This window comes from Echinops telfairi, unplaced genomic scaffold (genome assembly GCF_000313985.2).
Source record: "Echinops telfairi isolate 266 unplaced genomic scaffold, ASM31398v2 ScPeMD7_2573;HRSCAF=3158, whole genome shotgun sequence".
Taxonomy (NCBI): Eukaryota; Metazoa; Chordata; class Mammalia; order Afrosoricida; family Tenrecidae; genus Echinops; species Echinops telfairi.
In genome coordinates, this window is record NW_022106471.1 from 8,100,527 (window position 1) to 8,125,277 (window position 24,751).

The 24,751-nt window shown below is 40.6% G+C and overlaps 1 protein-coding gene across 3 annotated transcripts in view; it reads left to right on the plus strand.

Annotated features, from left to right (window-relative positions):
- Window positions 1-24,513, plus strand: part of PELI1 (pellino E3 ubiquitin protein ligase 1) — a 56,870-nt gene extending 32,357 nt beyond the window's left edge. For 2 of the 3 annotated variants that reach the window (XM_004710183.2, XM_045294190.1), the window contains exons 2-7: window positions 9,372-9,511; window positions 12,565-12,694; window positions 16,404-16,505; window positions 20,899-21,096; window positions 21,191-21,379; window positions 22,029-24,513. In XM_004710183.2, coding sequence (XP_004710240.1) covers window positions 9,441-9,511; window positions 12,565-12,694; window positions 16,404-16,505; window positions 20,899-21,096; window positions 21,191-21,379; window positions 22,029-22,595 — 1,257 coding nt within the window. In that variant the 5' untranslated portion in view covers window positions 9,372-9,440 and the 3' untranslated portion in view covers window positions 22,596-24,513. Of the gene's footprint in view, window positions 1-9,094; window positions 9,114-9,371; window positions 9,512-12,564; window positions 12,695-16,403; window positions 16,506-20,898; window positions 21,097-21,190; window positions 21,380-22,028 lie in introns of those variants that run through there. The other variant, XM_045294191.1, reaches the window with a different exon arrangement.
- Window positions 24,514-24,751: the final 238 nt, after the last annotated feature.

The window sequence follows — 24,751 nt, forward strand, 5'->3', positions numbered from 1 at the left end:
ACAGGCTGAGTGGGGCAGGGGTCCATATGTGGTTATCACAACTGGGCGGTGCTGCTGTGCTGGCATCTCAGAGGTACGGGCCAGTCAGCATTGCAGTTGAGCCTCCTACAGTGCACCAACGGCCTCCCTGGCAGCAAAAAGTCAGTAGTGCTGAGGTTGAGGCCCTTTGGTTTAGGGAAGCATCGACTTGCTCTGTCTGTGAGAGCTGTGCACTGCTTTCCTTTCAGGGTGACAGCATGTTAGCCCTGTAGGCGATAGACTGTCCGTGCATCCTTTGGCTGTCCTTGCCCAGTTGGTGCCCTGCATCTTAGAAAGGGGAACTCGGACTTCACTTCTTAGCTGCCTAAGTGTGGGAAAGCTAAAAGGCACTCACAGAAAGTCATAATTTCCTTCCGCTGCTGATGACACCGTTGTTTCTCCTAGCATCTCTCCTTTTATGTAAAAGATGCTGCTTATTAATCCTGCGGGTTGAGAAAGAAGGAAGAAAGTGATTAAATCCCCACCCTTATCAAGAAGCTGCTATAGATTAGCCTCCCTTCAGTCAGCAGCTGATTTGGCTTCATAAAATGGCCCCACCACAAATATATCAAAACCATTCTTTCTGTTTGGCCCTTTTAAATTCAACCACAGGGAACATTGAGTATGGATGGGAATCTGTTTCATCAGAGATAATATATGCAATCCAGCACTATAGTTTTCCGTCACAAAGCATAGCAGTTTCATGTTTAAATTTTTCTCTTTCTATTCCCTCATCACACTCCTCAGGCCCACCCCACCAAAAAAAAAAGTGTTCAAAAGATTGTGTAAACATCTCCATAAGATTTGTTCTGTCCCTTGCTTAGTGCTTGTTTTGCTGCTTTTTGTTTTTCAGGGCAGGAATTGTGTACTTGAGTTCAGCAGGTGGTAAGCAAAGTGCTGGGTGCAATGTAAATAATAGAAGAAAAAAAACTGTTACGTTGAGGGAGCAATTTGGACAAAGATTGATTTCCTAATTTTCCTCCTTAAGGTGAAACTGACAGTTACATATTTTAGAAGGTCTTCCCTTGGCAAGAATTGATATGAAAGTAGTTGTACTTCACTGGCCTTTAAAGACCAAGTGATTTGAATGTTAAATCAATCAAATTAATAAGCTGTTTCTAAGAAATATATATATTTTACACCTAACTTTCCATGTTCTCCCAACCTACACAGAAAATAGCACCATTCTAGAATATATTACTTTAAAAAAAAAGAAAAAGTTTTTATTTTTAAACTTGGAAAGGTTAGTTCCTGCTGATGAGAGCAGCATGGTTAATTTTCAAGGCTCAAGCAAGCCTTCAAAGTGAAATACATTTTCGAAAACAACCTATTGGCAAGATTTCTTTCCCCCTAATCTCTTTATTCATGGTAGCCATTTCTTAGTACTCCCCCTCTTCTCCCTATGGGTAGCATTAATGGTGCCATTTTAAGTTCTTGGTGTTAGATCACATTGGGATAGGACTGAATATGAGATATCAGATCAGCTATAATGTAATGAAGACCAACTTGTGGAACCAGTAGTGACTGAATCTATGTTAAATATATTCCCATCAAGTTGAGTAGCTCATCTTAAAATGTATAGAAAAATCTATCTAAAGGGAAGAAGCATGACAGATGCTGAGCCATCGTGAAGATCATGAATCTTTCTTCACTTTGGTTTGGATCTCTTGCTTGGAAAGCACCCAATGAATGGTGGCCCGTGACTACCATACATGTATTCTTTTAGGGCCCTACTTGCTTTCTCGTGACATATATTGATCTTGTAGGCATGGTTTCGCCTTTGTGAATGAGAGTTGCTGAAAGTTTTGCAGTATCACCAACTCCCGTAGTTTGATAGTGTCCAGTCACTTGAGAATTTAATCTCTACAGGTCAACAGTATTACAATCTGAAGCCAGCCTATCCTTATGTAATTTACTTTTTCTCAACAGTGTTTTATACTCATTTTTCTTGTTTCTCACTGCCATCAAGTCAATGTGAACTCATAGCGACCCTATTGGACAGGGTGGAATTGCCCTTGTCAATTTCCAAGACTGTGATTCTTTACAGGAGTAGAAAGCTCTTTTTCTTGAGGATCAGCTGGTGGTTTAGAATTGCTGACCTTGTAGTTAGTTAACAGCCAACTAGTAACCACTTAGCCCACCAGGGATATACCAGGGCTATTAATTAATGCTACTATCAATAGTTAGCTTAAATCCCAAGGGAGTGATTTATAATGCTCTCCATCCTAAAATGATAATGTTTCTAAAGTGAACCAGAGACATACATATAAATCATTGATATATGAATCGATTTAGGGTTTGCCCCTAATTCTACTCCCAATCTAAAAACAATTCTTTGATGACATGGCCCTGCTCGATGCTCACCTTCATGAAGAGATTGTTGAAGATGCGTACAATAGCAAAGTGTGGTGGAGAAACCAGATAGTGCCCAACTATCGGAAAGAATCGTGTCTGGGGTCTTAAGGCTTGTGTCTTCTAACAAACAGCCATCTCAGTGAGGTGTCAATTAAGCCTGAATGGAAGAAGCACACCAAGGATTGTAAATAAAGATCCAAATCTGAAGGAGGGGATAATTTCAGAGCTTAAATTGTGAACACCAGTTTGTAAAAGACTATGGGTAGCAGTGGAAAGAAGCCCCAAATCCATTTGCAGGGTCCTCACATGGAATAAGCTTGCAGTGAATCAATCCCCGGTGACAGTAGTCGAGGCATGTGAATAGCCTTGCTATCAGACAGAGGGCACTGTGAAGTCTGTTATGGCAGGTGTGTTTAAATTACAATATAACACCTTCTCATTTGGTCTCTTTTTTGACTCATTCTAAAGTTTGTTTTCAATATGTTCTGCTTTGGGATTGAAGTTTTTCTGTGTTTTATCTAGTCATTGGCTTTTTGTTTGCTTCCTGTTTGTGTTTTGTATGATTTTCTGTCTATGAAATCTAGCATAGGCAGCTCTGTAGAGACAGAAACTGGATTGATAGTTACCTAGGGGCATGGCATGGGCGGATGGGAGAAACTGGGGAGCTAACAACAATGAGTGTGAGAAGAAAATGTTCTGAAATGAATTGTGGTGATGATTTTGGAACTCTTCATATGCTTGAATGTTTAAATTATGTGCAACTCTTAATGTGATTGAATGATTAAATTGTATGATATGTGAAGCATATGCCAATAAAACTTTAAAACTACACAATGTCCAAGGCAGCACAAAAAAAAATCCTTCAGAACACATATAAAGATTCCTACAAGACGTCGAACAGGACAAGATGACAAAATAACAATTTATAAACTATCAAGGGCTCATGAGGGAGGGGAGAGCAGGGAGGGAGGGGAAAAATGAGGACCTAATGCCGGGGGCTTAAGTGGAGAGGAAATGTTTTGAGAATGATGAGGGCAATGATGTACAAATGCACTTTACACAATTGATGTGTGTATGGATTGTGATAAGAGTTGTATGAGCCCCTAATAAAATGATTTTTTAAAAATTAAAGATTCCTACAACTTTGCAACACACACCTATTGATGCTTATCAGTATCAGTATTTCAGTGTAAGGCTCCTAGAGAACTAATTACCAGCCCATATTCAGCATGTACTATTGTAGATATAAGGAAACTGTTTACATATGTTCAAAAGCCAGACTCATTGCCTTAATCAATGCTTACTCAATAGTGAACCTCTGTGTTTTCCAGCGTGGAAAGCCCAGTCTTTCTCCCCAGGAGCTGCTGGTGGTACTGCCAGCCATGTGAATCGCAGCCCGGATGCATTACCACTACACCACCAGGGCTCTCCTCATGAAGACGAAAGAGGTATTAAAATTGGAGGAAGACTCATTAACAACTTGTAATATGCAAATGACACAACGTTCCAGAAAGTAAAGGGGACCTGAAGTACTTAGTAATCAAATACTAGCCTTCAGTATAGTATATTTTACATCTCATTGTAAAGAAATCAAAAACCTTCAAAACTGGATCAGTAAGAAGCATGATAAATGGAGAAAAGATTAAAGTTGCTGAGGATTTTACTTGACTCAATCCACAATCAACACCCACAGCAGTAATCAAATGCCATTTGATTTTCATTAGGTAAATCTGTTGGAAAAGTATTTAAGAGCAAAGAGCTTTGAGGTCTAAGGTGTGCCCGACCCAAACAGCTGTATTTTTCAATGCCTCATCTGCATACACATGCTTGACAATGGATAAGGAAGATCAGAGATAAGTATGTCTTTGAACTAGGAAGCAGACAAAGAATATTGAAAGTACTGTGTACTGCCAGAAGAACAAACGAATCTGCCTGGAAAGAAGTACAGCTAGAGTAATCCATAGAAGTGAAAAGGGTGACTTCCTCTCCTGTATTTTAGATACATTGTCAGACGGGCTGTCAGCCAAAAAGAAGAGAAAAACCCTCGATGAAATGGATTGGCACAGTGGCTGCAACATGGACTCAAACGGTGGTGAGGATGGTGCAGGACGAGGCAGTGTTTCATTCTGTTGTGTATACGGGTCACTATGAGTGGGCACTGACTCAGCGTCGCCTGGCAGCCACCAACAACATCTCTGTGGTTTCCATAACCTTTTAACCAATACGATGAATTAAAATCTGGTCAACAAAAGGGAATTAATCTAGGAAGACGAGAGGTTTTATAGTGTGTTTGGATAGAGGAAATGTGTTTTTCTTAAAATAACTCGTGTTATTTTAAATGAACTTAGATTTTTTTATTTGCCAACAATAATTGAATTTGTCTGATTGCTGATGTAAATGTATGTGTATCAAGAGATATAAAGGGGGTAGAAATGGCTGAGCTTTCTCCTTTTACTTGTTCACTGGGCAACAGATTTCCTGTGTTGCTTTTTCTCCAGAAGTGATGGTCAACACATTGCCCGCTAGCATTGAGATGATTCTGACTCAGTAGAACTGCCTCCATAGGGTTTCAAAGGCTGTAAATCTCACAGAAACAGATTGCTACATCTTTTTCCTGAAAAGCAACCTCTCCTCAGGTTCGCATCACTGACATTGGGGGAGCAGTCAAGTGCTTTTAACTACTGCATCACTGGGACTCTGAAGTGAAGGTGATAGGGTATATTTCACCATATTATAGAAAAAGCCAAGTAGGCGTACTCATTCATGAGCTTCCTATGAAACCTATTGGACAAGGTCGGAAAGCAAAAGGTTTTTATAGGTTAGCCAGTAAGAATTTTATTGTGAAACCTTTGTAACAAACAGGTCTAACAAGAAAATCAGGAAGAGAAATAGATATAGGGAATACGTGGTCCCATTAAATTGTTGATGAAATAGATTGATATTTGGGAATTATTTATTATAGTAATAACTCCAGTTTATCTGCATTGCTAGGTAGTCTGATAGTCATTTGTTTGCCATCCTTGGGTCAAATTTATAATTCTTCAAATTAAATTTGTGTATATTGAGGTCATTGTAAATTTACATGTACTTATAAGAAATGCACAGAGATCCTTTACCCAGTTTCCCCCCAGTGATAACATCTTGCAAAACTATAATAAAATATAATCAGGACATTGATGTAGGCATCACCACCAGAAGGGTCCCTTTTATAACCACACCCACTTTCCACTCTTACCCCCCTCCTACAGCATACCCTGGCAGGCAGTAATTTGTCCTCCATTTCTATCAAATTTTGTCCTTTCAAGAGTGTTTCCATAAATGGAACAGTACAATACGTTAGCTTTTGAGATTTTATTCCACATAAAAATCTAAAGATTTCATCTAGCTTGTTACTTAACTCACTAATTGTTCCTTTTTATTATGAGGTTATAGACCATTACATTGTTGAGTCTTGTGGATATGCCAGACTAACCATTCACCTGGTGAAGGACATCTGGGTTGTTTCTGGTTTGGGGCTATTTAGACAAAAACTGCTATAAACACTCATGTATGTGTTTTTGTGTGCACATCAGTCTTCACTGCTCTAGGATAAGTGCCCAGGAGGGTAGTAGCTGTATTGTTTGGTAGTTACATGTTTAGTCTATTAAGAAATTCCTGGACTATTTTTCAGACTAGCTGTATGCACCGTTTTATATTTCCACTAACAATGCATAAGTAATTCAGTTGCTCAAATTTGTAAATTTTCCACTTTCTCATCATCCTCATCAGGACTTGCTGTTGTCATCATTTTTAATTTTTCTTGGTCTGATAATGATCTCTTTTGGGGTTTTAATTTACATTTCCTTAATAGGCAGAAGCTCTGAAGTGCTTAGCTACTAAATGGGGGGGAAAAAAGGGTCAGTGGTTTGAACCTTGCAGCAGCTCTGCAGGGTACTATTCATTTTACACAATAATTCTTAAAGGGTTTTTGTGTGTGGGTTTGTTGTTATTTTAAAAGATTGTGCAAAATTGATGTTATTTCTTTTTTAAACACTTGGTAGAACTTTTCAGAGAACTCATCTGGGCCTGAAAGTTGTTTTCTGGGAGTTTTTGAATTATAAATTCCGTTTTCTTTAGTGATAGGCCAATTGAAATTATTGGGTGAATTGTGATAGTTTGTGTTTTACAAAGAATTGATCGATTTTTCGTAAGCACGTGTGTGAGTATATGTTCCTTACAGTCTTTAGTATGTAGGGTCTGTAGTAATACCCTCTTGAAATCTTAATACTGGTAATTTATGTATTTTCTCTCCTAAAGGTTTTCTACATTTTGCTTTTTTGCCAGTCTTGCTATGAAGGCTTGTCAATTTTGTTGATAGAACTAGCTTTGTCTCATTGGTTTTTTTTGTTTTTCTATTTGTGTTTAATTTTACTGATAGCTGCTCTTTATTTCCTTTCTCCTTTCTTTGGTTTACTTTGCTCTTTTTGAGGTGGAAGTGTTGATTAATTTGAATTAGAATTTTTCCTTTTCCTAGCGTAGCCCAGCATTAACTGTGTCCCACAAGTTTTGATATGTTGTATTCTCATTTTTAATCAGTTTAGTGTGTTTTTATTTTCGTTAAAATTTCTTAGATTATTTACAAGTATGTTGCTTAATTTCTAAATACTAGGAGATGTTCCTGTTAACCTTCTTAATGACTTTTAGTTTTATTCCATTGGGCTTAGAGAACACATTCTTTGGTTTTGATACTTTTATGTTGAGGTTTGTTTTCTGGGTAATCTAATTGGTGTATTTTTTTTATTTTTTTTAATTGGTGTATTTAGATCATTTACATTAGATATTGTTACTGGTACATTTAGGATTTAAGTTTGCTTTGTTGTTCCTTCTGTTGTTTTGTTTTGTTTTCCTGTGAGTTATTTGAATGTTTTGTAGGATTCAATTTTTACTTATTTGTATCGTTTTTGTACATATTCCATTATAGAGTTATTCTTAGTGTTTACTCAGCTATTACATGATAAGTTGTTTGAATGCTGTATATGTACACATCATTTTTTAAAAGCTACCCAAAACTTTATTTCCTGTTTACATTTCCTGCTTACAGTTGCCTTAAATATTTCATTGACTGCCACTTGGCACAAACACATTAGTGTTAACAATGTTTGCTCTGAACGAACATTGTTTAGAAAATTTACAGAGGGAAATGTTACCCATATTTTTTCTTACCATATTCATTCTTCTTTCCTAACGTTGCAACATTCTTTTATCATTTCTTTTTGGTTTGGGGAACTTGCTTTAGTCATTCTTTTAGGGTAGAGCAACTAGTCACCAATACTTTTCATTTTCCATCTATGAGAATATCTTGGTGTTTCCCCTAATTCTTGAAGGATATTTCCTTTTTAAGGAGGGTTGTTTATCTCTGGCTGTTCTCAAGACATTTTCTCTGTCTTTAGTTTTCAGAAAGTTAGCTTAGGATGTGTGTCTTGCAATGGGTTCCTTTGGATTGATTCTGTTTGGGGTTTGTTCAGCTCCGTGGATTGATAGTTTTATGTGTTATCCAGCAAGCATTAATTCTTCAAGTATTTTTTCAGGCTTTTTTTTTTCCTCTTCCACTTTCTGATTACAATGACACAAATATTAGATCTTTTGTTACAGTGTCACAAGTCCCTATGGTTCTGTTCTTCACACACACACCCATCCTCCTCCCTCGCCAAAATCAATTTTCTCCTTGTTGTTCAAACTGACTTATTTGTATTCGTTTGTCTTCCAATTTAGGAGCCCAGATAGCGTAGTTACCATCAGACCACAGCTGCTAAGTCAGCAGATTGACCCCACGAGCTGCTCTACAGACACCCAGAAGAGCAGTTCTCCTGTCCTAGAGGGCCACTGTGAGTCAGAAGCAACTAGATGGCAATAAGTTTGTTCTTGGAGTTTTGTTGTTTACTTCCACTTTATTCTTTTTTGTGTTCCTTTCATTTTACTGTAGAACCCATCACTGAACTTTTCTGTTTCAGTTAATAAAATTTTAGTTCTAAAGCTTCCATTTGGTTCGTGGAAGCATTTTTTTCATGGCAGCTGGAAAATCTCAGATAATTTTCTGCATCAGACAATTCTAACATCTTTGTCATCTCTGCTTTAGACATCTATGAATTGTATTTCATTCTATTTGGGATCATTTAGATTCTTGATATAAGTAATTTTATATTCAACACTGGACATTTTCATATTATATTGTGAGACTCTGGATATTGTCTCAAGTGTCTGATTTTGTTGGCCTTCTCAGAAACTTCTGCAGTAGGGGCTAGGCACCTTGATACCGCCAGGTGGACAGACACCTTCTGCTGGCTGGATAGGATGGAGTTCTGACCCCTGGTGTGGTTTCTATAGCCCCACCATGGTGGAGTGAGGTTCATTCCCAGTCAGTGGGCTGGCCTAGGATGAGGGACTCTGTTTGGCCTTTCCCGAAACCACCAGTCAGGGTGTGGGGTGGTTCAGCCTCAGGATGAAGTCTAGGCTTTCCCACTTGGCTTTGCTGGTATGGTGGGGCCACGGGGTTTTCTGTGGTGTTTGGCTGGAGTGGAGCAGTTATTGTCAGAAGGCTCTTTTTTGTCTTCTCTTTTTGTGTCACTTGGCCTTTGCAGATTGCTGGCTTCTACAGCTACAAGCTGGGATATAAGAGACCAAACAAAACACCTCAGGAAAACAAATGCATGGAGTTGTTCCTTCACCCCAAGGTCCCCAGCCAGTCTGCCTTCTCTTTCCTGGTCAGTGTCTCATGTGTTGTAGATCATGACCAAGGCTTTTAGTTTTATTTAAAAGGAATAGGAAAAAGAATAGCTAACTCTTCCTAGAATTAATTTATTTAAATTATATTTTTAATATGTAACCCTTGGAGAAGGTGTCACTTTGTACACTGTACATAATATTGTGCTCAAGAGGACTGCTCATCAAAAGCAGCAGTTTTAGTTGAACTAAACTCAAATTCATTGGTCACATTATTAATGGAAACTTTTTCTCTCTAGGAAATAATGCAAAAGGTGTCCCAAGCCTCCTGATCAGTGAACAGAGATTTGAGAAAGACAGCCAAGCTCATGTTTTCTCCTGATCAAGAAAATCACCCATCCAAAGCCCCTGTAAAATATGGTGAACTTATTGTCTTAGGGTAAGTTTCTCTATCTGATGGGACATAAGATTAAATGCTATCTATTAACTTTAACATGTAAGTTAAAGGTATTCATGTGGAATGTGTCTGCCTGCTTTCAAAAAGTGTTAAAATGACATGGCAATATTACCAAATCAAGAAAGGCTTTGAAATTCTCATGGTCATGCCATCTTAGTAAGTGTTCAAATTATAGCTCAAACTGCCTTCTTCTAACCTTCTTGAAAGGGTGGTAAAGATGCAATGAAAATGTTATTTGGCTAATGTTACATAGACAATTTGCCTCTGTCTTCCTTGTTCCATCTTCTAGAAAAATTTGTCTCAGCCAACTTGACCCAAAAATCCTTTCGCTTGTTGAAGCTGTCTGGTGGAGGTTGGCAGGTACTTGTTCCTATGTCCCTCAGAGGTAGCTGTGCTTTGCTCGTAGGTTCAGCTTGATGTATTCCGTGGTGAAAGGGGTCTCTCATAGGTACATGGCAGCAAAATGAAGCCCAGGACCTTGCTACCCGTTTGCTTTACAAATCAGGCCATTCACCTAGCTCCTAGAGACACAGTCTACAGAATGAGGAATAGATGATTGCATTACTTCACTTTGTTCGCTCAACACTCACCATAACTACGAAAGTGAACACTGAAGAAACTAGACATCGCAGACTTTATTCTCCCCCTGCCGTTACCCTCCTCCTGCCAAAAGAAACCCTGTTAGATGTTGCAACATGGTTTAGAGTCAGGTTGGTACAAGTTCTTGTCTACATGAAAAAATGCATTGACGTTTGAGATGAAAGAGTATGAGAAACTACGATGGCGTCCACGTGGTGCCCTGAGCTTGACTAGAGAGTCAGGAACCCTAAACCGGGCTCCCTCCAGCACCATCAGCTCTTAAGAGCAAGTCCCTTCTCCGTTTGGGACTTCAGTTTTCTAAAAAGTGACAGTTTGACACTTTTGAGTCAAAACTTTTGAGCCCCTTTCAGTCTTAAAACATCACACACCCCTCAAAAAAAACCAAACTTTAAAAGATCGTAAACATAACAAGTACAATATTATAATAGCCATGTGTAACATTCTTTATATAAAATTACAATTTCAAGCCACCTCAGTTCTAAGGAGATGAATGGCAGCTCATGTGAAGACCAAACTTTCCATTAGTCTTACTTAAATGGCCCTCTTGGCCTAGCAGCTTCTCAGTTCATTCACAGCAATAGGAATTGTTTCTGTGTCTCACAGTCCGGTGTCTGAAAATGCAGAGACGGGCACCCCTCCCTAGTTTCCTTCTGAAAGGAGGAGTGGAGCTGGACAAGGTTGTCTGCGGGTTCTGTTGCTACTTAAAGAGCTTGAACGCAAGAGGGTGGGAAAGTTGCATGCCACTATGACTGCAATCTGCCGTGGAGCTGCAGAGTGAAAGATGGTTAAAACGGCGAATTATGTTTATTTTACTACAAAAAAGAGATTTAGAATAAAGAGCTTTGAGCTACGTGACCAGGGTGGGAATAGAGAGCTTAGATCCAGAAGAAAGGGGTGAGTCATGCACCTTGGAGGCTGGTAGTGAGGAAGCCGCAGTGGGGCTGTTGGCAATGGTCTGCGCCGGAATAGCATCATTAATGTACTAGCCAAGGGCTTGGCTCTGTCTGGCTTTTCAGTCAAGAGCTAGCACAATGAGCAAGGCTTTCTCCAATGGAAATCAGTGTTTTGTGTTTTACAAAAGATCGGTGTAATTTTTTTATATGGCAGTCGATAAAAAAAACTCCCTCCGCTTGAGAACATGATTCTTCTCCTTCAGTCACGGCCCCAGGCCACTTGACAACCCCATTCTCCCTGGACCTCAAAACTGCCCTTACGTGCTTCCTTTCCGCCAGAGTAGCCAACTCTGGAAGACAGTCAAACAAAGATTTTGTTGGAGGGGGATAATGAAGAGGTCAGGGAATGAGGAGAGGCGATTGCTAAAACACTGCTCGTGGCCCAGAGAGATAGACTGTAGAGGTGGGGAAGGGAAAACTAACAGACCCAGAGTCAGATAATGGCTTTGCTGGCATCACGTATGTGATTTTCAGAAAATTCAGAAAGCTTAATTCCTGAACTTAGTTCCTCACTTTTCCTAAAAATGAGACCAGTCATTCCAATCTTGTAGTTTGGGAGATTTTGGTTTTTTGTTGGTGGTGGTGGTGTCGTTTTGGTTTAAGACCACAGTCATTTCCTCTCTCACTTCTGGAGGCCAGAAGTCCAAAATCATTGGCACTGGGTTGAAACCAAGGTGTCTGCGGGGCCTCCTTCCCTCCAGAGGCTGCGGAGGAGAGTCTGTTCGTCTTCTCTTCACTTGCAGAGTTTTTAGGAAGATAGACTAAAGTAGTGATATATGGCTAGAACCTAGGTGTGCCTGGAACACAGGAAACACTTGTTGTTTTTAAACTTTTTTCCTGTTTGTCCAATCCTTGCTCACTTGCTTATCTTTTTGCAGCTCTCTGAGAGGCTGTGATGGAGAATGGGCATAAGTTCTGAACAACAGAAGTCGGGTTACCACTTAGCAGACTTCTCAGTGGGCAGGTTCTGCCAGCAGAAAGTGCATGTATATGTGGGCATCCAGGTAGCTGAGACTTAACAAAGTGTTATTTTGTGTTCAACTTTTTAAGGGCTGGGTTCACAATTAAAGCAGATTCTATTTTGAACAATAGTAGTGTACTTTTCAAAGGTTATATTAGCACATGCAAACGCTCACCTTGAACAATAGGGTGCATCATAAAGAGTTAGGTATCCCCATTAGTCAGCTCTTGATTATCTTCAGTAACAGAAGAAAGGAAAACGTACAGCTACTCCAGCTATGTGTAATCTACAAGGTGCTTCTCTGATGTTGGAGCATCGCCAGAAAGAAGCTCATTTTGTTTCACACCCAGGCATCTGGTCTGGGGATCAGCAGTTGCTAAGAGGAACTTGAGATAATTAGAGTGTACTAATAGATAATTAATCGGAGATTCATTCTGACAGGCAAAGTAAAACATCGTTTTTTATAATTTTGTGGTTCTAACAAGAACTCGCCTAAACTTTTCCTCTACCCCACCTCTTAGGTATAATGGGTCTCTCCCTAATGGCGATAGAGGACGGAGGAAAAGTAGGTTTGCTTTGTTTAAAAGACCCAAGGCAAACGGGGTGAAGCCCAGCACTGTGCACATTGCCTGTACCCCTCAGGCCGCAAAGGTAAGAAGTCAAACAAAAACCAAGTACATCACCTTGGGGAAAGTATGCAAGACTTGTCTATATTGTTAATATTATATCTATGTTGTTAATATTATATTCTCTGACATCTGTTCACATTTCTATTTCAGAATTCTCTTTTGTTTAGACTTGAGGTTTTTTTTTTTTTTTTTCTTTTTCATGGTAAGATTTTTTCATTTGGAATGTAGTGTAAGCAACACAAGTCCACCTGTAAGGAGGATGGGCTAGCCTGACTGGGCAGCGGCCTCTAATGGCACAGAAGCAAGAGCACCGATATTCTAAAGCCTGTGTGCCTCCCAACCCTACTTGTCATGGAAAGCCCCCAGCCCCTTCTGAAGGAGAGGAGGTGCCCCTCTACTCCTTTCTGAAGGAGAGAAAGTGCCCCTCTACTCCTTTCTGAAGGAGAGAAAGTGTCTGATCTAACGTGGGGTGCTTATCTGCCTCTGCCTCACCCCTCTTTTGTCCAGGCGAAGTTTCACCCACCCACCAGGTCATGATGCACCAGTGTGAGAATCCATTCTCCAGGAGAATTTTAAGGACTGAGAATCAGAGAAGACAGGAAGGAAGAACAAGTTGAACAAAGGCCCTTGCAGGCCAGGATGGGCAGGGCTTTCTGAGAGGGAGTCCTGGCTGTACCCCTCACCCCCTCGAGAAAAGGTTTTTGAGATGCTGTTCTTTGAAGGGCTGCCATCTAGAAGAGGAATCCAGCGTTTTTCTATAGCAAACCTAAACCAGTGGATGGAAATTAGAAGGGAACACCCCTTTGGCCCCCAAAAAAAATTTTTTAGGAGGGTGGGGGTGCAGAGATTTGATGTAATCCTTAGGATTAGGCAAAGCCTGCCCTGGCAGATCGGGAGTTGCTGTGTTACTTGAAGGCAAATGATGTCGGATCCAGGTATAATACATGTATTCAGTCAGGTCTCTCTTTGGATGAGGTCATTTTTTTAACTAAAGGTATAGTCTCTGGAGGCTCTTGTTATTTATTTTTATTTGTTTTTTGGGCCTCATGGCTTTTAGCAGTGGTGCGTACCTTGTACAAAAGTAAATAATTATTCAGTTGAATCACAGCTATAAAACCAAATGCTCAACCGCATCTACAATAAAACTTCCCAACCCCATGGTCTGTTGAGTGCTTCTAGCACCTTCCTGTCCCTACCCAAGTGAGAAAAGGTGGCCCCACGTCAGAATCCTGGGCTTTTCCGAGAGTGGTAGGCAGGTAAGAGGAGTGTCCGGTCTCTGTGTTGCCTGTGATTTCCTCTTATTTCCAGCTTTATATCACAGACAGAATTGATACTGTAATGCACAAGTAAGACAAATTACTGTGCCCTTTGACTTCTGGAATCTCTTTAATTAAACTCTCCTGTGGTGTCCAGTTTTATACCATCTGAAGTATACCTTTGTAAATGCAGTAAATCCAAGACAGTGAAATTGGTATATGATGCTTTAGTCCTGGGAGAGAGTTGGAATTTAGGCTGTTTTATATCCAGTTGGCTGGCTAAAACAGAGCCCTCAAGTCTGCACCAAGCATCCTCTTTGATTAGTTGGGAGCCAGAGTGTGCACAAAGGGGCCAGTTCTTGTAGGGACTCCTGCTGCTTGGTGGCAGAAAAGAAATGTGCTGAGCAGGTGGTGGAACGAACACCTGTTGATCTGATGAGAGCAGCTTCTTACAGCTCTTTCCCACAGGAGAACTTTTGGCATATCAACTACGGCAGATCTTCATTTTGCAGAACTGTCCCACATATTACAGGACACTTAATATAATCTTAGAATTTTGCATCTTGTCCACAGAATCCCATTTGAGCCCTCACATCATTGTGACAGCCTCCCCTCCCCCTCCAAATACACCTCCATTTCCAAATGCCTGCTGGACAGCTAGCACTGCCTCTGGGTGAGAACTCATTCTAGGGCAGGTGTTTCTAACCCTTGCCTCAGCATACCCTAATCCAGTGGTTCCTAACCCTCCTCGTGCCGTGACCCTTTCATACAGTTCCTCATGTTGTGGTGACCCCAACCATAAAATTATTTTCGTTGCTACTTCACAGCTGTAATTATGCTGCTATTATGAATCGGACGACCCCTGTTGTGACCCACAGGTTAAGAACCGCTGCAATCCGTGCCTTTTCTTCCATACTTATTGTGACAAATTCCTCTTATTTTCATTGTTAGCGCCTTCTCATTTTGACCAGGCATCAAAAATCCTACCAATCAGAGACTTGACTCTTTTTCTCCGTCAATTTTAGAGGAAAGTTATTAGTGAGGTCAGGAAGAAACCGAATTGTTTAGTCTGGCAGTCATCTGGGATCAACAGTTAGAGAAGTCTACTTTCAAAGCCAGGGAGACCCAAACTTATGTTGGCACAGTTCCCTTTTTCAATCTAAGAGTAAGGTCTAATAGAGGAAACCAGAATTACAACTTCAAAGTACCCAAACTTGGTTTTCAAAACTCTGTTATGTCATTCAGAATAAACATCCAAAAATACTGAGCAGATATCTGAAAAGTTGATTAAACACGGAGGTAATAAAGTGAATTGTAGGTTTTAGCACCTGCAAAACCATTCTACAATGTTCAAGCGTGCTTAGAATGTGGTACAAGCACAGTATGATCACTGCTGCTTCCCAGGGAGGATGGCTCCGTGGAAACTCCCCTCAGGTCTACTGTAAAGGGTCATTTCTTTAGAAAAAGGAAGGAAATTCAGAAATGCAGATGATATTTTTAAAGTCTTGAGAGAACTAACTGGGTTTGGTACCTAGGTGTCCATTGATTTTCTTTTCATATTTGAAAATGTCAAAGCCTTCTTAATTTAAAACTATTGCTATAGATTTTATCAGATGAGTTGCAAATTGAAACCAAGTAATATTTTTTCTAATACCTAAGTTCTAATTAAAATTCATTTTTCATTGCACCTCTTGCCTGTATGTAATCACTTCCTGTGCATTAGTATCTGTTTTCCTTTTACGCAACCAGTTTTCACATCTCTTGTGCAATGGCTTAGTTTCTCCTCTGATAGTCTCTCTTCTCATTGATATACATAGAAGATATCTGAAACAAACCGAAAAATCCCTTTTAGCCATGTTTGTCGTCTGGAATACATCAGAAGTACAGTTACTAGTTTTATTCTCATTTCCCTTCTTAATGTTTAGTAATTCTATGGACATTTTATTATCAAGCCCAGTACACAGCAAACACTTGTCGTCTACAGAATCACAAGATAGTTGAGAAAACTGTTAACTCTGCTTATTAGTTACCTCTATAACTCTCAGTGTGACTTTTAAAATGAGGTTTCTCCTACCTTGCAAGACTTCACATTCCTCCCTATCGGAGTACTGGTTATTGTTTTTCATTTTCTACATGGAATTCTCTTGTAAATATTTTAAATTATAATGTAACTATAAGGCAGGCCCAGGTTTTATTGTCTTTTCTATAAAGTTAAATTATGTTCCCTACCATCACTGCTTCAAGGGATTCTTCTATATGCCACTCAGTCTTACCTACTGTGTCACAGCTGAAGTCATGCAAGAGTTATTAATCTGTACTTAAATTTCAGAGGGAAAATACCTAATTTGGTCATATTTATGATAAACACAAACACATGAGCCTTTTTAAATGAAAAGATTCTCTGGAGGAGAAAGGAGATTCTCTGATTTGAATGACCTGTGTGCTCACTTTTGTGCTTCACCTGTTCTCTCTCAGGCAATAAGCAACAAGGACCAGCATAGCATATCATACACCTTATCTCGGGCCCAGACGGTGGTGGTTGAATACACTCATGACAGCAACACGGATATGTTTCAGGTATTAAAATCAAATTTTTGTTTTGTTTTTCTTTAAAAATCTGTTGTCGTTGACCCTGCAGCTGTGTTGGATTAGGGACTGTTCTATTATCATTCGTAACCCCACCTGTAAAAGTCCAGCGCAGCGTGATTAAGAGGTGGGCTCTGCAAACGCTGAGGGCAACATTAGTTACCCCTTCTGTCCCTCAGCTTCCTCCGCTGTAGAGTGCAAGCTGTGGGGCCTCCTTGGGTAACGCTCATGAGATTGGATGAGTTGGGACATGTAAGGTGCTAGTTGTGCCTGCGACTTAGTACGCGTGCTGTGATATTAGCATTGTTATCCAAAAATAGGAACTAAGAAATGCTCTGTGCATTTTGACAGCTTCACTTTTGTGCCACTACTCCCACCTTCCTCTTTATACACCAGACATTACAAGCAATTCCTAAATACAGGTTAAACCAGAAAACCAAACTCACTGCCATAAAGTCCTTGCTGTAACCCATGGCAACCCTATAGGACAGGGTAGAACTACCCCTGTGGATTTCTAAGACTGTAACTTTTCACAGGATTAGAAAGCCTCATCTTTTTCCTGCAGAGCGGCTAGTGGTTTCAAACTGCTAATCTTGTCACAGCCCAACTCGGAACCACCACTCCACAAAGGTTCTGTACAGGTAGTTACCAACTGTTACCACTGTCAGTCATTTCTGATAGAAATCTTCTCAAGTACCTCTTTCGTTTTTGTTTTGTGGGTTGTTTTTTTTTTTTATTTTAGTTGTCATTAGTATTGCATGTTATTATCAGTGTCTTCATAAATGTGACCATTACTTGTTTTACGGCAGGGGTCCTCAAACTTTTTAAACAGGGGGCCAATTCACTGTCCCTCAGACCCATTGGAGGGCCGGACTATAGTTTAAAAAAAAAACAAAAAAACTATTAACAAATTCCTATGCACATTGCACATATCTTATTTTGAAGTAAAAAAACAAACGGGGCAAAAACACCTGGCGAGCAGGATAAATGTCCTCGGTGGCCGTGGGCAGTAGTTTGAGGACGCCTGTTGGCTTGCAAAAGAGAGCATCAGTGCTCTACCTACTGCATCATTGTTTGTTCCTCCAGAATGGATCATCATAATTGTGATTTGTCACAACTCAAAATCGCCATTGTAAGGCAGGGATTCCTATATTCATATCATACAAGGGGGTACCCCCACAAAAAACAACAGCATAAAGCCCCCCTGGCCACTGGAGGAAGCTTTTGTACACATTTTCCCCACTAGGCGAGCATGGAGCAACTCACTCTGAGTTAGTGCACCCAGTGGTGTCGCCCCAAAAGATTCTTTCTGGTCATAGTGAATTTTTTACTAAAAGCAGTTTCACTAAAAGTTCGTTTTTTGTGATGGCTGATTTAAGAGAACAGGATGCAGCTGTGAAATTTTGTTTCCCTCTTGGGAAAATGCCATAAAAACTGTTGTGATGTTGAACACAGCTTACAAGGATAGTGTTATGGAAAAAACTAAAGTGTATGAGTGGTTTTCTCGTTTCAAAAAAGGTGAAATGTAGCTTGATGACAGACCTTATTCTGGACTCTATCAACTTCCCAAACGGATGAAAATGTTGACAAAATTTGTGCTTGTGCTCGAAGACCCAGGATAGAACATTGGATTGATGAGGAAGTTATCTTAGAACTAGGTTCAGTGAATTTTAACAGAAGATTTGGGAATGAGAAGGGTCACTGCGAATTATTTTCCAAGGTCACCTTGGACGGTGGCACCAATGAGTGAAACAGCATTCTGGCCCCCAAAAGAAGAATTTATAAATCATCAAGGGGACATAGGGGAGGGAGGGGGGAAATGAGCTGATACCAGGGGCACAAGTAGAAAGAAAATGTTTTGAAAAAGATGACATATGTACAAATGTGTTTGACAGAATGGATTTATGTATAGATTGTGATACGAGCTGTAAGAGCCTCCAATAAAATTATTTTTAAAAAAAATTTTTAAGCCATGAAATGGCAAAGAGGAAGATTGATGAATAAGCTACTTTTAGCTGGAATGTACTTTTTATGTAGTTAGAAATAGAAGACAATTGGACTAGATTGATAAGAGTAGGCGAAGTATGTATATGCTGTGGGGAAGCACCAAAGGTGTTCATGGAGGTGAGGAAGGATGACAAAATAAGACCTGTGTTTATGTCTGGTGATCCTAAACCAAACTCACTGCAACTGAGATCATTCTGGTGACCCCACAGGGCAGGTTAGACCTGCCCCTGTGAGTTTCCGAGACTGTAACCCTTACAGGAGCTGAAAGCCCATCTTTCTCCTAAGGAGCGGCTGGTGGTTCTGAACTAGTGACCTTGCAGTTAGCAGACCAAGACATGTAATTACTATACCATTGGGGCTCCACGTGTCCTGTGATGAGATAATCATAACTATTAGAAGGAAGAGTCCCTAGAATCTGTCTTACTTAATGCATTCGTTTCTTGGCACCTGAGCACTATCTTCAAGTATTTTTCTGCTTCTAAGTAATTTAAAATTTCTTTGGTCTCACCTCTTATTAAATCGTGTCCTCTGAGAACCAGATCAAATGTCACCAATCTCCCTCCCAAATCCTTGCCCTTTTTGAATTCCGCTCCTTGGTTCCGAATGTTGATCCTCAGTCTAACCCTTGGCTCTAAACACGCCTTTTATGAACCTTTTTTTTTAATGATTCAAAGTTCGGAGATCATTTTCTTTGGATATAATTATCCTAAAAATAAAGGAACCTCCAGTCTAGTTACTTTTGCTAACCAGCACCTGAAACTATCTAAAGTAAATAATGACATTGTGCTTGAGGGGGGAGAAAGCCTCTGAAGAATTTTATCTCAACGCGTGCTGGCAGAAGGACCTCTTAAAGCCCAACTATGCGAACAGTGGCTGGTGGCGGGCGCCCCTTTCAAGGAGGGTCATTGTTTTTATGCTACTACATTTAATGAGATGAATACTTTGAAATGGGTACTTTAAAACTTTGATCCTTGTCATCCGTTCCCTGATTTCTTTTTCTTTTCTGCTAGCAGCTTTTCAAATGTAATGCTTTTACTTACTAAGTACCACTGCTATCCAGTCGATTTTGACTCAGGGTGGTTCTCTAAGACAGGGTGGATCTGCCCTGTGAGTGTCTGAGACTGGAACTCTTCATTTGAGTACAAAGCCTGTCTTTCTTCCCTCAGATCTGTTAGTGGTTTCAAACTGCTGACCTTATTGTGGTTACCAGCCCATTGTGTAACCCCTCTGCCTCCAGAGGTCTACTTACTAGCTACTACCTCTGAAAATGTATTTTAATTTGATGAAGGACATCTTATCTGGGAACCTTGTTGCTCTGAGATATGGTCAAGAATCGGGAAGGAAATAAAAACACCAAATCCAAGTACCCACACCCTGGGACTCTGTGCTCAGCTCTCTCTTGTTCAGGACCCATGGTGGTGGAGTGGTTCAGTTAGGCTGCTAACCACAGGGTCAGCGATGCGAAACTCTAAACTGCTTCTCGTCAGGAGTTCCAGGCTCTCAAACCTACAGGGAGTTTTACCTCCCCTGTTGGGTTGCTGTGAGTCAGAGTCTGTTTGATGGCACTGAGCTTGGTTTGGGGTTCAGTCAGTTACTGTGCCGTCATTGTCCCATAGCCCTGGCAGAATAAGAGGCGCTAGGTAGAAGGGGCTGTGCTGCTGGAGACACTAGCAGCAAGAAGCAATAGCAGCAGCCTGGCAGGACAGAGAGGGAAATCAGAGACGTGTATGGAAGACTCAGCCAGGCTACTGTAGGACCCGTAGTTTAGTATACCTCTATAACACCTGAGAATGGCTGTGTTTATGGAGTACCATAAATGCTATTCACAATGGACTGATCTGGAGTCTCCAAGCACAGTATACTTAACATGAGTGTGTCCGGTATCTTCTGTAGGAGCCCTGGTGGTATAGTAGCATACATATGGGGTTGCTAACCTCAAGTTCAACAGTTCAAAGCCAGCAGACGAGGGTGAAAGGAGGAAGATGCAGCTTTCTACTCCCAATAAGGAGATACAGTCCTGGAAACTCAGCAGGGCAATCCTACCCTACTGCGGGTCAGAATCGACTCACTGGTGGTGATGAGAATGCTTTGTTAGAGGATCGAGTAAAAGTATTTCTATCTACAAGGGCTAAAATTAATCTATGTCCCCATCTAGGCCTTTGGGCTACAAGCTGTTCCTTCCCTGACTTCTGTGCTCTTAAGTTCATTGCTCCATCAGAGGCTGACAGGGGGAAGCCCTCAGAGTTGAGTTTGACAAACTTGAGCTCTAGAATTTTCAGAGGCACCCTGTTCCCACTTCTACACACCTTTCGTGAACATATTTTCCATGGTGACCGCTGACTAGGTTTTATAGCTATTTCTTTTTTTTCCCCCTTAGATCGGTCGGTCGACTGAAAGTCCCATCGATTTTGTAGTAACTGACACAGTGCCGGGAAGTCAAAGTAACTCCGACACGCAGTCAGTGCAGAGCACGATATCAAGGTTTGCTTGTCGGATCATATGTGAACGGAATCCCCCCTTTACTGCACGGATTTATGCCGCAGGGTTTGACTCCTCAAAAAATATCTTCCTCGGGGTAAGAAGCTTTACATCCTACCTACTGCATTATTTGGTACCAGCTCCTACTTACAAGTAAATGAGAGCTTACCACTTACTCTTGCTCCTCCTAGGAGAAGGCAGCCAAATGGAAGACTTCAGATGGGCAGATGGATGGCTTGACCACCAATGGAGTCCTTGTGATGCATCCCCGCAATGGGTTCACGGAAGACTCCAAGCCCGGAATCTGGAGAGAAATATCAGTGTGCGGCAATGTGTTCAGCCTGCGGGAAACCAGGTCTGCTCAGCAGCGGGGGAAAATGGTAAGGACTAGGATGTAGCTGCTTTCATTTTGTTGTGTTTTTAAATTTACAGACATCGCTTAAGTTAGCTGCAGTCAACACTCATCCCCAAGAACTCTAGTAGATGGCTGAGACAGTACCGAGTCTCACCGTCAAGCACTGTTCTAGAGAATATAGTTTGTTTGTTTTTCAATTGAGCTACTTAAAAATTTCTCTGTCACATTTCTGTTTAAAACCTAAGCTTTCCTAAATTAATTAGCACTATCTGTGTTTATATATCATTAGCCACGATACTTAACCTAGTTGAAACTATTAAGATTACTTCTAGCCAGATATGTTCATAAACCTATCTTTACTACGAGGCTGAAAAGAAGTAAGTGACCACACATCATATTCTGTCTTAGACTTAACTTTTTCATGGTTGCCATCAGTTTCTCAAATATTTACCGTATGTACTCGAGTATAAGCCAACCCGAATATCAGCCAAGGCACCTAATTTTACCACAAAAACTGCATTAAAAATGTGCTGGGAAATTCGGCTTATACTCACATCTATACGGTAATTACAGTCATAGGAGACCCAATCTCTTGTAGAAGCAGCATTTAAGACCATAGCCATTGTGCAAAACATCTAAACGCTAGTGTTTCTTTTCCCCCTTTCCTCCTTTAGGTGGAAATTGAAACCAATCAGTTACAAGATGGCTCATTGATCGACCTCTGTGGGGCCACGTTACTGTGGCGCACTGCCGAAGGCCTGTCCCACACCCCCACCGTGAAGCACTTAGAAGCTTTAAGACAAGAAATCAATGCAGCCCGACCCCAGTGCCCTGTTGGCTTCAACACACTAGCATTTCCTAGTATGAAGAGGAAAGATGTGGTAGACGAAAAGCAACCATGGGTCTATCTAAACTGTGGTCATGTCCACGGCTACCACAACTGGGGAAACAAGGAAGAGCGGGACGGAAAAGATCGGGAATGCCCTATGTGTAGGTCCGTGGGTCCTTACGTCCCTCTGTGGCTTGGATGTGAAGCGGGATTTTATGTGGACGCCGGCCCTCCAACCCACGCGTTCAGCCCGTGTGGGCATGTGTGTTCAGAAAAAACAACCGCCTACTGGTCCCAGATCCCACTGCCTCATGGTACTCACACTTTCCACGCAGCCTGCCCCTTCTGTGCACATCAGCTGGCTGGTGAACAAGGCTACATCAGACTGATTTTCCAAGGACCTCTAGACTAACAGTTGCCCTCCAGGACTGCATTACAAATTTATAAGCTAAGAGATTGGGGATTTCCAACCCTCTGTCCACGTCACCGTTTCTCTGCTCTGATCATTTGCATTAAGATGAAGAATTTTTCTAAACATTTGTAATAAATAGTAGCCATTTCTGAGCAAAAATCTGGGAAACTCAAGTAAAGGGTTTCTGAAAGTACCAAACTTCTGAATCCTGAGTTCCGAAAATATTTTAAGGAGAAAAAAAAAAGACAGTCTAATTTGATGCCTTCATGTTAGTGTTTTTGAATCACCCCATCCCATCCTCAGTGTTGAGAACTTGTTTTGTATAGCCGAGGTACTGTTGGTTCAAACTCTGTTAGTTTACAGTGTGTCACAAGCATTGTAAAATACAACATGTATAATAGCTCCCGCCCCCCCTTATTTATCTTTATTATAGAAAATACCTTAGAGCGTCACGTCGGTAGAGTAGCATGATAGTGACGGGGGCACATCCTGGATGTGACCGGTAGTTTAGCGAGCACAGTGCCAGGGTTTGCCGGGTTAGGATGGAAGGACACGCGAGCCTCTCCCCACCACCTCATCTAAACATGGGATTTGGTAGACAAGAATACATTTTTATACCAAATTCCTATTAATTACCATTGTGTAAGATGCGTTTGATTTTAACCACATGGAAGATAATCAGGAAAGATATTTTTTTCTCCTTAATGTTTCTCTTGAGTGTAGTACTATAACAAAAACTTAATGCTAAGAAACATTTTATATGCTCCTTTGAATATGCAATTTAATCTAGATTATCTATTTTTCTCCCATGATTACTAACCTCTTTTTAGTATCAGCAACATTTGGCAAGTTTATTTTTTAGATATAAACTGTGGTTCATCTGTTCACTGTTTCTAGAAAAGAAGAAAAACCCATTCCCTTGAGAAAACATAAATTAACACTTGAAAGGAGTGTGACTTGATTTGCTTTCAGAAAAAGAAATGCTTAATTAATTTTTCTATATCTGGCCTTATCCAGGCCTTAGGAAATCTAGAGATAAAGGGTTGAGTGACAACAGTGCCTGCCTTCGCCCCGCCCCCTTCCCAACTTTTTGGGTTGGTTTTTAAATCTAGCAGACCAGCTTCAACAGTGGGTGTGAAGCCTAAGGAGAGTCACCCTAGTGGGACTCAAACACTGGGCTGGCAGGTGAGCACCGGGAACAGCAGAGAGGAGGGACGTACTTGCATTGTCTGTTTATTCTCTAATTTCAATGAATTCTTTGCTTGCAAAAGCAAAAAGCAGTCTCTTGCCACCACCCCCTTTCCCCTCTTCTCTCCTCCCCACCTTTTTTAAATGTACCACAAGAAAACTATAGACAGTTGCACTACATCAAACCCTATTGTGACACTTACAGAAATTGGTAGACTTTTAGATTAGACAAACTCATTTTTTTAATCCTTTGTTTTCCTTTAGTTCGAAAAGTTGTAGAATACTTTACTGATGGTAGCACATTTCTGTATGTGATAGCATAGCTTTAATTTAACCTGTCTTAATGATGTTCTGAATTTTCTTTTGGTTTTATAAAAAAGAAGAAAGCCTTTGTTGCTTAGAAGCCATGAGCTATTTTATTTTACTTGCGCTCTCAACATTTTCTTTGTTCTTAAAAATGATCATTTGGGTTCACTCAGGAAACGCATGTCAGGAAACTTGTATTGTAAGTTTACTAGTTGTTATGTATCAGTAACTGCTGTTGCCCCCCTTTTTCAAAGAAAGATCCTTGATTTTGAGATTTCCTAGGCTGTCACATACCCGTGACTAATGCAAGGAAATCCAGTCCTGTGTTGTATTTGTTCTAATCATTTCTATTCAGGCTATATATTGTAGCTAATTTTTATTTGCAATTAATTTATTCAAACTAAGTAAAATACTTTTCAAAATAGATGCTTGTCTTTGTGAGTTCATTTTTTGCATAAGTGAGAGTAGGGAAACCAGAAGTGAAAACTTGGGTACAAAATCTTACCCCCGCTCCCAGAAGTAGTCATTTGAAGTCACCGGAGGGTTTGCATTGAGTGGAACACTTAGCGCTGATTCTCCCAGGAAAACACCTCTACTTAGCCACAGAGACCTTTAGTTCAGGGCCAAGGAGTTGAGGCATTTTCTAAGGGGAGTCCTGCTAA